The 13,784-nt window shown below is 39.5% G+C and overlaps 1 protein-coding gene and 1 long non-coding RNA gene across 2 annotated transcripts; one reads left to right on the forward strand and one right to left on the reverse strand.

The window, feature by feature from the left end:
* Window positions 1–1,192: 1,192 nt before the first annotated feature.
* Window positions 1,193–2,189, reverse strand: LOC108872278. The gene is made up of 2 exons (XR_001959025.2): window positions 1,659–2,189; window positions 1,193–1,519 (listed from the first exon to the last, which is right to left on the reverse strand). It is a non-coding gene; the product is annotated as an uncharacterized LOC108872278 (long non-coding RNA).
* A 561-nt stretch (window positions 2,190–2,750) lies between these two features.
* Window positions 2,751–13,770, forward strand: LOC103871500 (acetyl-CoA carboxylase 1). Its single transcript, XM_009149753.3, has 32 exons — window positions 2,751–3,048; window positions 3,140–3,480; window positions 3,552–3,758; window positions 4,434–4,595; window positions 4,674–4,766; window positions 4,871–4,966; window positions 5,039–5,212; window positions 5,302–5,395; window positions 5,627–5,805; window positions 5,879–5,929; window positions 6,002–6,041; window positions 6,429–6,553; window positions 6,625–6,741; window positions 6,823–6,897; window positions 6,963–7,019; window positions 7,098–7,202; window positions 7,301–7,387; window positions 7,516–7,707; window positions 7,794–7,982; window positions 8,060–8,170; window positions 8,265–8,354; window positions 8,448–8,624; window positions 8,748–8,828; window positions 8,897–9,019; window positions 9,087–9,335; window positions 9,412–9,722; window positions 9,825–10,056; window positions 10,141–10,436; window positions 10,527–10,740; window positions 10,819–10,995; window positions 11,242–13,374; window positions 13,447–13,770. The coding sequence occupies exons 1-32, from the start codon at window positions 2,751–2,753 to the stop codon at window positions 13,501–13,503; spliced, it is 6,933 nt and encodes a 2,310-aa protein (XP_009148001.1). The 3' UTR covers window positions 13,504–13,770.
* Window positions 13,771–13,784: the final 14 nt, after the last annotated feature.

Below are 13,784 nucleotides of genomic sequence, written 5' to 3' on the forward strand. Positions count from 1 at the left end.
TTTTAATTAACAGTAATTATAATAATTTGTTATTATTAATTATGAAATTAGTTAATGTATTATTTTATAAAATATATTTAATTTATTGGTAGTATTTTGTTAGATTTTTTCTCTAACAGATTTTTTACAACTAAAGTAAATTCAAATTTATAAATAATTTTTTTTTATTAATATTTTTATTGACTATTCAGATTTAATGTTAATAATCAAATATGTCACATTAAATAGATAAAAAGTATTAAAATTATATTTAATAAAATAAATATTAATAGTTAGCTACTTCTAATATTTAATGATATGATTGAACATGTTAATATTGATATTTGGTTATTCCAAAAACCATATAAGATATATATTAAATATAAAACTAATTAAACAAAACATAAAACACATTTCAAGTTAGACGTGGGTGTTTAGGTATCCATTGGGATACGGGTTGGGTATTTCAATTTATGTTCTAATTTATATCATATTATAGGTCTCACTCCGGTAAATTTGTAAGTACAAATCATGTTCGAATATAACACATAGGTTTTAGTTCTAATTTGTATCACATCTTAAAAGTCATAAAATAACCATATATCATTTGAATTCATGTTATATTGGTTCGGTTGGGATACATCCGTATTTAAATTCAAAATTTAAAAGCAAAACATAAGACATAAATACTTATTATATAGAATTGGATATTTGAGGTTCTTATTTAAATTTAAATGCATAATTTTAGATATTATTTCAAAATAAATATAGAAACGAATATTTGAAGTAAATATTTATGTTTTGAATTTATATTTGTGATTAATTTTGACATTAGGATATTTTTTCAGATATTTTTTTGGATTACCCATTCGAGTTCACTAATAACACTTCGGTTTCAGATTTGTTTTGTGCCACCATACAAGATCTATTATGGTATTTCTTACATTTCTTTATATGCATACGCCTACTTTAGCTAAAGAGAAAATGTATTTATAAGAAGATTTCGCATGCATGTGAAGGTTATTGAGGACAACTTCTTTGATTAACATATTTACAAATTTTTCTTATTGATGATAACATCCTGATAGAATGCTCGCTCTTCCTTCTTTTCTCATAGAATGCTCGCTCTTCCTTCTTTATGCTTGTGCTCATAATCCAAGTGTAATGGACAATGCAGAGGCAAGATCTAGAAAGAGATTTCAGAGATATTGAAGATGACTAAAAAATGACATTTTCTTGTGATTTTTCTAACCTTCAATACATGTATAGTCTACATTATCGGTTTGGTGCATACTAACAGTGGGTTCTCACAAAACGGTTTGCATACTTTACTTGGTAAGACCTATTAATATCAACAGCAATGCACGTCTTCTTCCAATGCCCCTTTGCCACAGCAGTTTGCCGTTTTATCCCCCTCAAGTCACCAATTCGCATTGAGGAGGAGGCAGATTTCAAAACGTTGATGGTGAAAGCCAGAGAAATGATCTGCCTCCCACCTACAGGGATTAGAACTCCAGTTCTCCCATGAATCTGCTGGTACCTGTGGTTGGCAAGAAACAGATTAATTTTTGAAGACAAATCAGCTCAACCGTCGGAAGTAGCAACGAAATGCCTATCGGCTGCTCTGGAATGGAATCAAGCCCAAACGTCGGACTTTTCTAAGGAAAACAAAGTCGTACCTGTGAGATTACCCTTGCGACAAGCCCCCAGGAAAAACCACACAATCTGTTGTTTCGTAGATGCAGCTTGGGAGGCGTCATCAAAGCGAGCAGGTACTGCTTGGCGATTCACTAATTAACAATTGGGCTCCTTCTCGTCAGGCACATGCATCATCGACAACGTTGGCTCCCCTCTCATGGCCGAATCACTGGCCCTCCGTAAAGGAATCACAGAAGTAATGAAACTGGAACTCCCCTCGGTCGCGTTCCTCTCCGATTGCGCAACGCTCATCGGAGCAATCTCTATCCCGAATCAGCTTAAGGAAATCTATGGTGTGCTCCAAGACATCAAGAGTCTCTCTTCCAGCTTCGATTCTATCACCTTCAATCACATCTCTCGTTCCCAGAACAGCGATGCTGATCTTCTAGCTAAGCAGGCCCTTAAAGCCTATGTTTTATCTCTTTGTTTACGCACGGACTAGCCCATCTTTATGTTTTTCTGCACTTTCGATTTTATCTATAAGATATCCAATTGTTCAAAAAAAAAAAAAAAAAAAAGACCTATTAATATCAACAGGTCATTCAGCCACAAAATGCTCAGCCTCTGGTACTTGCTCCTTGCTTGTGGTTCAATGAAAGGAGATTTATGTGTCATGTGAACATGCACGACGCCGAAGGGAAAATCCCTGGTGGGTCCATGTCGGGTCACACGAGCTGGGTGCTGAGCGTTGATGACCAACGTCACAACGTTTGGTGTCAAATGTCCTGAAGGTGGAAAAGAAGATGGACTCACATGTGAGTAATGTCCCAATAAGTAGTTATATAATTTTAGCGAATCAAATTATATATTGTAATGACTTCTAATGAACTATATATCTTCCTATATGGTCAGACCAAATCAAATTACTGTATACTTTTTCTTGGTTTAGACTATATTTGAATCTTGGATTTTGTGCTGTCGAAATATTAGGTAAGTTATCTTATATCTTTAAAATGAAAGATTTATTATAGAGGGGTATTTGAGTATTTACAAGGTCCTAGGGCTACCTGAGTTTTCTACAACTCTATTCACGGCATTTTGGTCTGGCTTGGTTGCAAAGTTTTCTATCAAACATGGAGATGAGAGCTTTGGTTTCGTGTTCTGCTGCCGGAAATGGAGCTTCTGATCGGTTTAGACTCTCCAATGTTTCACCATGGATCACATCAGCTCGTGGTGCAAGTGGCAGTGACTCCCCAGCCACAGTGAAGCTGGGAAGCAGCTCTATGATCAGAGCCTTCAAAGGAGTTTCGATTTACAAAAACAAGAGCAGAAGAAATGTTCTGTCTCAAAGGAACAAACAGTTTCGTCCTATGGCCTACTTAGGAAGGAAGGACTTGAGCAGCCCTGATCCGACCTCCTTCTGCGATAATGGTTTGCTTTATTATATTCGCATTTTATTTAAAGTCGTATGCATATCGATGAACTAAGCAAATCGTATTATTTTTGCATTTTATTTTTACAGATATATCTGAACCTCAAGGGACTGGATCCATTAATGGGAATGATCATAGTGCTGTAAGAGTGTCTCAAGTCGATGAGTTCTGTAAGGCTCATGGTGGAAAAAGGCCAATCCATCGCATTTTGGTTGCTACCAACGGAATGGCAGCTGTCAAGTTTATACGGAGTGTTAGAGCATGGTCTTACCAAACATTTGGCTCGGAAAAATCCATATCATTGGTGGCCATGGCGACTCCTGAAGACATGCGGATCAATGCGGAACATATCAGAATCGCTGATCAGTTTATGCAAGTCCCGGGTGGAACGAACAATAACAATTATGCTAATGTTCATCTTATTGTAGAGGTGAGTGCAACTTTGGGTGAGCTACTTTTTTTTTTTTTGCTTTAGTCTACTAATACAATGTAAATATGCAGATGGCTGAAGCAACAGGTGTGGATGCAGTTTGGCCTGGTTGGGGTCATGCATCTGAAAACCCTGAGTTACCTGATGCATTAAAGGCCAAAGGAGTCATATTTCTTGGTCCTACAGCAGCCTCAATGTTAGCATTAGGCGATAAGATTGGTTCGTCGTTGATTGCACAAGCTGCTGATGTACCTACTCTGCCATGGAGTGGTTCCCATGTAAGTGAAGCTGAACTTGCTTACCAGAGACTGATGAAGCATTCGCCTTAGGGCATGATTACCTTTTAAGGAGTGAACCTAATCACCCTTTTGATACCTTAGAACACAAGTTGCTTTGATGCCAATTAAGGCCCCTCCTCAAAGCTAAGAGAATTTGTGAAAAACAAACTAATAAAACAAAACATAAGTTACTACAATTTTCTCTTCTTCTTTCATTTAACTCCAACCCACTATTTAAATACAAAGCTAGAAGAAATAAACTAACTACTACTACGTAAGATGTGGGTGCAACACATATCCTCAAATCATGAAAACATAACTCCACTAAATAAAAGGCAATATAATAATAACTAAAACATTCTTGGAGATGGCTACGTCTTCTTCTTCGTATTGTATTTCATCGTTACTTCCGGTCTCTTAGTCGAGATTCTTAACTGATGATTTGACACTTTTTTGTTCTTTTTTTTTACATTTTTCGGCTAAGAGAGACTCTTATGTCTCTTATTTAAGAAACGGTACTAAAAATGCTTCTTACCCGAAGCTAAGAACCCCAGTTAAAAAACTGAGGTTAATCATAGTCTAATTAGGGCCCCAAACTATTGAAATCTTTATTAAATTGCCTAGAGCCCCCAAAATATTTATATAAAAGTGATGATCAGTTGTGATGTTTTCCAGGTTAAAATACCTCCTGGTAGCAGCTTGGTAACGATCCCCGAGGAAATGTACAGGCAAGCTTGTGTCTACACTACCGAAGAAGCGGTTGCTAGTTGTCAAGTTGTCGGTTATCCGGCAATGATCAAAGCATCGTGGGGTGGTGGCGGTAAAGGCATTAGGAAGGTAACCTTTAATTAATGTCTTTTGGAATGGTCACTAAACACTATGAAAGTGTGACTTACTCTGCATTTATTTTCTTAGGTTCATGATGATGATGAGGTTAGGGCTCTATTCAAGCAAGTTCAAGGTGAGGTCCCAGGCTCGCCGATATTCATAATGAAGGTTGCTTCACAGGTATGTATGGCAGCTTTAAATAAATAAAAAATAAATCACTTGATCGAAGCACACAGCTGATGAGTGCATTGCTTTTTTTTTCTTCTCTTTACTAAATTTTGTAGAGTCGGCATTTAGAGGTGCAGCTTCTCTGTGACCAATATGGAAACGTTTCAGCTTTGCATAGCCGTGATTGTAGCGTCCAGAGAAGACACCAAAAGGTTTGTTATTATTGGTAAACGCAGATGATTGCTTGACTTGTTACTTTATTGGTTTTTGTATCGTCAACACAGATCATCGAGGAGGGTCCCATCACTGTGGCTCCCCGAGATATCGTGAAGAAGCTGGAGCAGGCAGCTAGAAGGTTGGCCAAGAGTGTTAACTATGTTGGAGCTGCTACTGTTGAGTTTCTCTACAGCATGGACACTGGGGACTACTTCTTCTTAGAGCTTAACCCTAGGTTACAGGTTTGTTTCCTTCAAAAGGAGGTTTATTTCTACGAAACGTTTGGGTTTTTGAAAAGTAGAAAGAAAAAAAAAACTTGTTTTGAGGTTAGGTAGAGCACCCTGTAACCGAGCGGATCGCTGACATAAATCTACCAGCTGCCCAAGTTGCTGTCGGTATGGGAATCCCTCTCTGGCAAATCCCTGGTATGCTTATTTTCCAATAAGGCAGCGATTCCTTTTCTAGTATATATATATAACCAACGTTGAGTTGGCCTAGTGGTAAAGGAGTTGCGGCTGTAACTACCGCCACACCGCCACTTGGATTCAATTCAAACTGGGAGAGACTATTTACAATGCTTGGGTTTCCGGCAAAGAGGTGAAACCATAGTCTATATATATATATGCGTATTGTAATGGACTTTAATATATCTCCAGAGATAAGACGGTTCTATGGTATAGAACAATATGATTCGTGGAGGACAACATCTTTGCTAGCCTCCCCTTTTAATTTTGATAAAGCTGAATCTGTAAGGCCAAAAGGTCATTGTGTCGCTGTCCGGGTGACAAGCGAGGATCCTGATGACGGGTTTAAACCCACCAGCGGTCAAGTGCAGGTAAAAAACGGTAGCTGTCGAATGAAATTGTTAAAAAAGTCTATCCACTGACAACTTTATGAACTTGTGACAGGAGCTTAGTTTTAAGAGCAACCCAAATGTGTGGGGTTACTTCTCTGTCAAGGTATACATATGTCTATAGATGCCCTTCTACCCTAAGTCTTTAATCTTACAACTTCAAATTTTCTTTTTACAGTCTGGTGGAGGCATCCACGAGTTCTCAGATTCTCAGTTTGGTAAGTTAATACGTATTTTTTGGCTGCTATGTAGTTTTTTGGACAATTCTCTCAAATAACACTTTTTAAATTTTTGTCATAAAAATAGGTTTAAAAAAAAACCAAAATAGCCATTTTTTATTTTGAAAATTTTAATATTTATTTTTTATTTTTAAAAATTTGAAACCCTATCCCTAAAACTCCATTCCTTGACTCTAAACCCTAAATCTATATTAGTTAACCCTAGGATAAAAATACATTTTGACCATTTGATAAAACTTATTTTGATCATTTTTTCATTCAGATTTATTTTTGTGACAAAAACTTAAAAAAAAATATTTTAGGAAATTTCTCTAGGATTTTTTTTTTTTAAATACAAATTTAAACTTGTTTTAATCTTCAACTCAGGACATGTTTTTGCATTTGGGGAATCCAGAGCCATGGCAATAGCAAATATGGTTCTTGCGCTGAAAGAAATTCAAATTCGTGGAGAAGTTAGGACTAACGTTGACTACACGATTGACCTTCTACATGTACGCTTCCTTCTTCTTAGTTACAAACTCTGTGTTTGCAATGTACTCTCATCATGAGAATTGTTGATCAGGCTTTTGATTACCGGGAAAACAAAATTCACACTGGTTGGTTGGACAGTAGAATTGCTATGCGGGTCCGAGCAGAGAGGCCTCCCTGGTACCTCTCTGTTGTCAGCGGGGCTCTCTATGTAAGTTTCTGCTGTTTTTTTTTCAGAGATCAGTTGTAAAAAGTTTGTCTGGTGACGGAGGATGTTGTTCTATTTGTCCAGAAAGCATCAGCGACTGGTGCTGCCGTGGTCTCGGATTACATTGCTTATCTTGACAAGGGGCAAATTCCCCCAAAGGTATTAAATTATCATTTGTCTTGCTGGTGATCTTTTATCTTACTATTTTTTTTTTTAAATTGCAGCATATATCTCTTGTGCATTCTCAAGTGTCTCTGAATATTGAAGGAAGTAAATATACGGTATGCTTCTAGTGCCAAATACTTCTACTTGTCTGCATTTCTTCTACCATATTAAATTATGAACATAAATGTTTGTAGATTGATGTGGTCCGGAGTGGATCAGGAAGCTACAAGCTAAGAATGAACAACTCAGAAGTGGCAGCAGAAATACACACTCTACGTGATGGAGGTTTGTTGATGCAGGTACTACCAAACATAAGCAACATGTGTCACACATATATAGTAACTTCCTTTCAGAATCTCACCTCCAGCACGTTAATTGATTTTCACTGTCATTGCAGTTGGATGGTAAAAGCCATGTTATATATGCACAGGAAGAAACCTCAGGCACCCGTCTTCTGATTGACGGCAAAACTTGTTTACTTCAGGTTTCCAATGAAATTTTTTTCTTCTACTTTCTGTCTTAACATTTTTTTATTTAATTTTAAATTTTTGTTTCTGTCTTACCCTACTACCTCACATTTATCTGAAGTTACTTTTTTTTTGGCTTATTCAGAATGAACACGACCCTTCAAAATTAATGGCTGAGACACCGTGCAAGCTACTTAGGTATCTGGTTTCAGATGATAGCAGCATTGATGCTGATACACCCTATGCAGAGGTTGAGGTCATGAAGATGTGCATGCCGCTTCTTTCACCTGCGTCAGGAGTTATCCATTTTAAAATGTGTGAAGGACAAGTCATGCTGGTAAAATGCTGCTACTTTAGTTACGTACAAATATATTTTGTTGACTTTTTTTATTTATTAACTCATCCATTATTTTTTTCTTGCAGCCTGGTGAACTTATAGCCAATCTTGATCTTGCTGATCCTTCGACTGTAAGAAAGGCCGAACCCTTCCATGGAGGGTTCCCAAGATTAGGGCTTCCAACGGAAATTTCTGCTAAAGTTCATCAGAGATGTGCTGCAACTTTAGATGCTGCTCGCATGATTCTTGCCGGCTATGAGCATCAAGTAGATGAGGTAAACATTGTTTGATCCAAATTTCTTAAGATTATTTCTGACGTTTGAGATTTGTTCATAATGTATGTATCTTGCAGGTTGTGCAAGACTTGGTTTCTTGCCTTGATAGCCCTGAACTCCCATTCCTTCAGTGGCAAGAGTGCTTTGCAGTTCTGGCGACACGGTTACCAAAAGATCTCAGAATCATGGTAAACACTTATGTATCAATTCATAATATGTTATTCTTTTCTTGCATTATTTGTTTTTAGTTTTAAGACTTTTTCTTTTAAAATTCTATATCAGCTAGAATCAAAGTATATGGAATATGAGTGTATCTCCAGGAACTCCTTGACGGCAGATTTTCCTGCCAAACTTTTAAAAGGCATTCTAGAGGTGATTGATTTACCTATTTATTTCTTCCAATATTTGAGATCCTATGATCCTGTTGTTACTCTGAACTAACTCGGTCACCACTTGTTGAGACAGGCTCATGTAGCATCTTGTGATGAGAATGAGAGAGGTGCCCTTGAAAGGCTCATTGAACCATTGATGAGCCTTATAAAGTCTTACGAAGGTGGTAGAGAAAGTCATGCTTGTGTTATTGTTCGTTCCCTCTTTGAGGAATATCTGTCAATAGAAGAATTATTCAATGATAACATGCTGGTAATATATATATATATATATTATATTTATATATATATATATATGGTTCCATATGGTTATATACGGCTTTGTGGTTGCTAGCTATGTCTGAGGAATTATAATTTTTTTATCTTTCTTGGACAGCCTGATGTTATAGAACGTATGCGTCATGAATACACGAAAGTAGATCGGTCGAAGATTGTGGATATAGTGCTGTCACACCAGGTCCGTGATTATCCTTCTTAATCACTATGTTATTGAATTGGGTATGCTCATCTATTCTTCTTTTTCAGGGCCTAAAAAGCAAAAACAAGCTCGTTCTCGGACTCATGGAGCATTTTGTTAATGCTAATCCTGCTGTGTACAGGGATAAACTTATCAGATTCTTGAAACTTAACCATACTAACTACTCTGAGGTGAGTTTAAGTTTCCTTGTGTGATATAATAATATATTGTGTACTGATGATCAATTTGTGTGTGTAGGTGGTGCTCAAGGCGAGTCAATTACTCAAACAGAGAAAATTAAGTGAACTTCGTTCTAGCATCTTGTCGGAGTTAGAAATGTTTGCAGAGGATGGGGAAAGTATGGATACTCCCAAGAGAAAGTGTGCCATGGAAGATCTTGTGAGCGCACCTTTAGCTGTTGAAGATGCTCTCGTGGGACTATTTGACCACAGCGACCGCACACTTCAAAGACTGGTTGTTGAAACTTATATTCGTAGATTGTACCAGGTTTTTACTTCATTCTTTTATTAACACTTATTATTATAATTAAACATTTCATATTAACTTGTATCTTGATCATTAGCCCTACGTCGTTAAAGAGAGCGTGAGGATGCAGTGGCACCAATATGGTTTTATTGCTTCCTGGGAGTTCCTAGACGATCATATGGAAAGAAAAAACACTGAGGGCTCAGATGACCAAGAGACATCTGAAAAAGTTTTTGTTGAGAAGCGTAGAAAGAAAAAAAAGGGGTTTATGGTTATAATCAAATCGCTGGAGTTTCTGCCGAATATAATAACTGCAGCAGCACTGACAGAAACAAACCACATCGACTATGGTGAATCTGCCGGATCTCCTCTATCTGGCAATATAATGCACATTGCTGTTTTGGACAGGTACTTGACACAGCCTGACGGTTTCAAACTAGCTTAGGTGCTAAGCTATATTGTCTAACCTTATCTATTAACACTGCTGCTTTAATATGTTCGCCTTATTAGTGAGAATGAGGAGGACCAAGCTCAAGAAAGAGTGGAGAAAATTCTCAAAGAGGAAGAAGTGAGTTCGAGCCTGTGTTCCGCAGGTGTGGGTGTGGTGAGCTGTATAATCGAGCGAGATGAAGGACGAACACCTATGAGACATTCGTTCCATTGGTCGATGGAGAAACAGTACTATGCAGAAGAGCCGATGCTGCGCCATCTTGAACCTCCTCTCTCCATATACCTTGAGTTGGTAATGATAATAACGATCATCATGAAAACGTTACTAAAATGCTTGTTTATTTCATGATCATTTTTACTGTTTTGTCTGACGCAGGATAAGCTGAGAGGATATGAAAATATACAATATACCCCTACAAGAGATCGTCAATGGCATCTGTATACTGTCACAGATAACAAGCCGGTGCCAGTCAGGAGGATGTTCCTGAGATCTCTTGTTCGACAAGGGCAGGATAACCAACTTAGCCAAACGCTTGTTAGATCTTTGATGGATGCGATGGAGGAACTTGAACTGAATGCCCATAAGGAGGATGGTATGAAACCAGACCACGCACATATGTTCCTTTGCCTCCTTCCTGAGCAGCAGATTAATGATCTTGTGCCTTACCCCAGGTTACGTCTATGGCTGTGTCCTTGAAAACTTTATGTTATCAGACCTTATGGTAACAACTAAAACAATTATTCATACGTTTTTTTTCACAGGATAGTTGAAGTGAATGCGGAGGTTGAAGAAACCACAATGGAGATGATCTTAGAAGAAACAGTACGAGAGATCCACAAGTCAGCTGGAGTGAGAATGCATAGGTTGGGTGTGTGCGAGTGGGAAGTGCGCCTGTGTTTGTCGTCCTCTGGACTAGCAAGTGGAGCTTGGAGGGTTGTGGTTACAAACGTGACAGGCCGTACATGCACTGTCCATGTAAAAGTTCTGCTTACATACATTTGATTGTAGAGTAAGAGTACACATGATTTAACCTGCTGTGATTGGATGTTTCAGATATACCGAGAAGCTGAAGCTACTGGGAGTAACAGTTTAATTTATCAATCAATAACCAACAAGGGACCTTTGCATGGAACCCCGATCAATGATCAATATAAGCCACTGGGACATCTTGACAGGCAACGATTAGCCGCAAGGAGGAGTAACACTACTTACTGCTATGATTTCCCGTTGGTTAGTTACTGAATTTCAGAATATCCTGCCCCACAAGTGGTCCAGACTAGTTGTTACTACATGTCGGTCCTATGTCTCTGGCGAAATGTTATTTGTCTAGAGACCAGGATTCGAATCCTGATGGTTTCACGGGCTTTTGTCTTCGAGTTAATCACCACCAGGCTACCAACCTTGGTTAATTTCAGAATATTCACACATTTGGCCTAATATTTTCGCCACTTACTTTTGTTTCTTTCCTTTTTTTAGGCATTTGAGACAGCCTTGGAACAGTTGTGGGAATCACAACATCCGGGAGTTAAGAAACCGTATAAGAATACTCTGATCAAAGTTGAAGAGCTTGTATTCTCTAGTCCAGAAGGTTCTCTTATTCCGGTTAAAAGGCCACCGGGTCTCAATGACTGTGGAATGGTGGCATGGACCCTAGAGATGTCGACTCCTGAGTTTCCAAAGGGACGGAAAATTATCATAGTCGCCAATGACGTCACCTTCAAAGCTGGGTCTTTTGGTCCTAGAGAGGACGCGTTTTTCCTCGCTGTGACTGAACTCGCTTGCGCCGAGAAGCTTCCCTTGATTTACTTAGCAGCAAACTCTGGCGCCCGGCTAGGGGTGGCTGAAGAAGTCAAAGCCTGCTTTAAAGTTGGATGGTCGGATGAAGTTTCCCCTGAGAATGGTTTTCAGTATATATACCTAAGCCCTGAGGATCACGAAAGGATTGGATCATCTGTCATTGCGCACGAAATAAAGCTGCCCAGCGGGGAAACGAGGTGGGTCATTGATACAATCGTTGGTAAAGAAGATGGTATTGGCGTAGAGAATCTAACGGGAAGCGGGGCAATAGCGGGTGCTTACTCGAGGGCGTACAAGGAGACTTTTACTTTAACCTTTGTCAGTGGAAGAACGGTTGGCATTGGCGCTTACCTTGCCCGTCTTGGTATGAGGTGCATACAGAGATTAGACCAGCCTATAATTTTGACTGGCTTTTCGACGCTGAACAAGTTACTTGGGCGTGAGGTCTACAGCTCTCACATGCAACTCGGCGGCCCCAAAATCATGGGTGCAAATGGTGTTGTTCATCTCACAGTCTCAGATGATCTGGAAGGCGTGTCGGCGATCCTAAACTGGCTGAGCTACGTTCCTGCTCACGCGGGTGGTCCTCTTCCTCTTCCTCTTCTTTCCCCTTTAGATCCACCGGAGAGAACTGTGGAGTACGTCCCAGAGAACTCTTGCGACCCGCGAGCTGCTATAGCTGGGGTCAATGACAACGCCGGTAAATGGCTTGGCGGTATCTTTGATAAAAACAGCTTTATGGAGACTCTCGAAGGCTGGGCGAGGACGGTTGTGACCGGTAGAGCGAAACTAGGGGGAGTACCTGTTGGTGTTGTTGCAGTTGAGACGCAGACCGTGACGCAGATTATTCTAGCGGATCCTGGACAGGTGGACTCGCACGAAAGAGTGGTTCCGCAGGCAGGGCAAGTCTGGTTCCCTGGCTCAGCAGCCAAGACGGCTCAAGCGCTCATGGATTTCAACCGGGAAGGGCTTCCGTTGTTTATCCTAGCGAACTGGCGAGGGTTTTCCGGCGGGCAGAGAGATCTTTTCGAAGGAATACTCCAGGCTGGTTCAGCTATGGTCGAAAATTTGAGAACGTATGGCCAGCCAGTGTTTGTGTACATCCCCAAGATGGGAGAGCTGCGAGGCGGAGCGTGGGTGGTTGTTGATAGCCAGATTAATTCGGATTACGTTGAAATGTATGCTGACGAAACTTCACGTGGGAATGTGCTCGAGCCGGAAGGGATGATAGAGATCAAATTTAGAAAGAGAGAGATGTTAGAGTGCATGGGGAGGTTGGACCAGAAGCTGATCAGTCTCAAAGCAAAACTGCGAGACGCCAAACAAAGCGAGATGGAACTTATCAAGCAACAGATTAAAGCTCGTAAGAAGCAGCTTTTACCGCTTTACATCCAAATCGCCACCAAATTTGCGGATCTTCACGACACGTCCATGAGGATGGCAGCGAAAGGAGTGATCAAAAGCGTTGTGGAATGGAGCGGTTCGCGATCATTCTTCTATAAAAAGCTCATTAGGAGAATTGCGGAGAGCTCTCTGGTGAAAAATGTGATAGAAGCTTCGGGAGACAACTTATCGTATAAATCTGCAATGGGTTTGATTAAGGATTGGTTCTGCAAGTCTGATGTTGCAAAGGGGAAAGAAGAGGCTTGGACAGACGACCAAGTGTTCTTTACATGGAAGGAGAATGTTGGTAACTACGAATCCGAGCTCAGCGAGTTGAGAGCACAGAAACTGCTGAAGCAACTTGCGGAGATTGGGAACTCATCTGATCTGCAGGCTCTGCCCCAGGGACTTGCTAATATTCTACACAAGGTAAAAACCGATTTTTAAATGCTAGAATTGTGTGTGTGTTGTGAAGGGCCTGAGTGAATATGTGCGATGCAGGTGGAGCCTTTGAAAAGAGAACAGCTAGTGGATGCTCTAAGAAAGGTGTTGAGTTGATATATCAAAGCTGTTTAACTTGTGCCCCAATAAAGAGTCTTTGGAATGCTTGTGTTATATGGTGACGAAAGCTAGTTGATTGAAACAAGATTTGTCTTTAAAATTGCTTGTCGTTTATTTTTTTGGTCAATTTGAAATTGCGTGTCGTTTATTTGTTGAAATTAATATGTATTTTGGGTATGATGAGCCGCCTCATTAGTAATTTTCTGTTATTGTGGTTTGACACAATTTATTTTACTGATTTTTAAATGAATCACATTTTAATGATTCGGATCTGGTTA

Source organism: Brassica rapa, chromosome A06, assembly GCF_000309985.2.
Source record: "Brassica rapa cultivar Chiifu-401-42 chromosome A06, CAAS_Brap_v3.01, whole genome shotgun sequence".
Taxonomy (NCBI): Eukaryota; Viridiplantae; Streptophyta; class Magnoliopsida; order Brassicales; family Brassicaceae; genus Brassica; species Brassica rapa.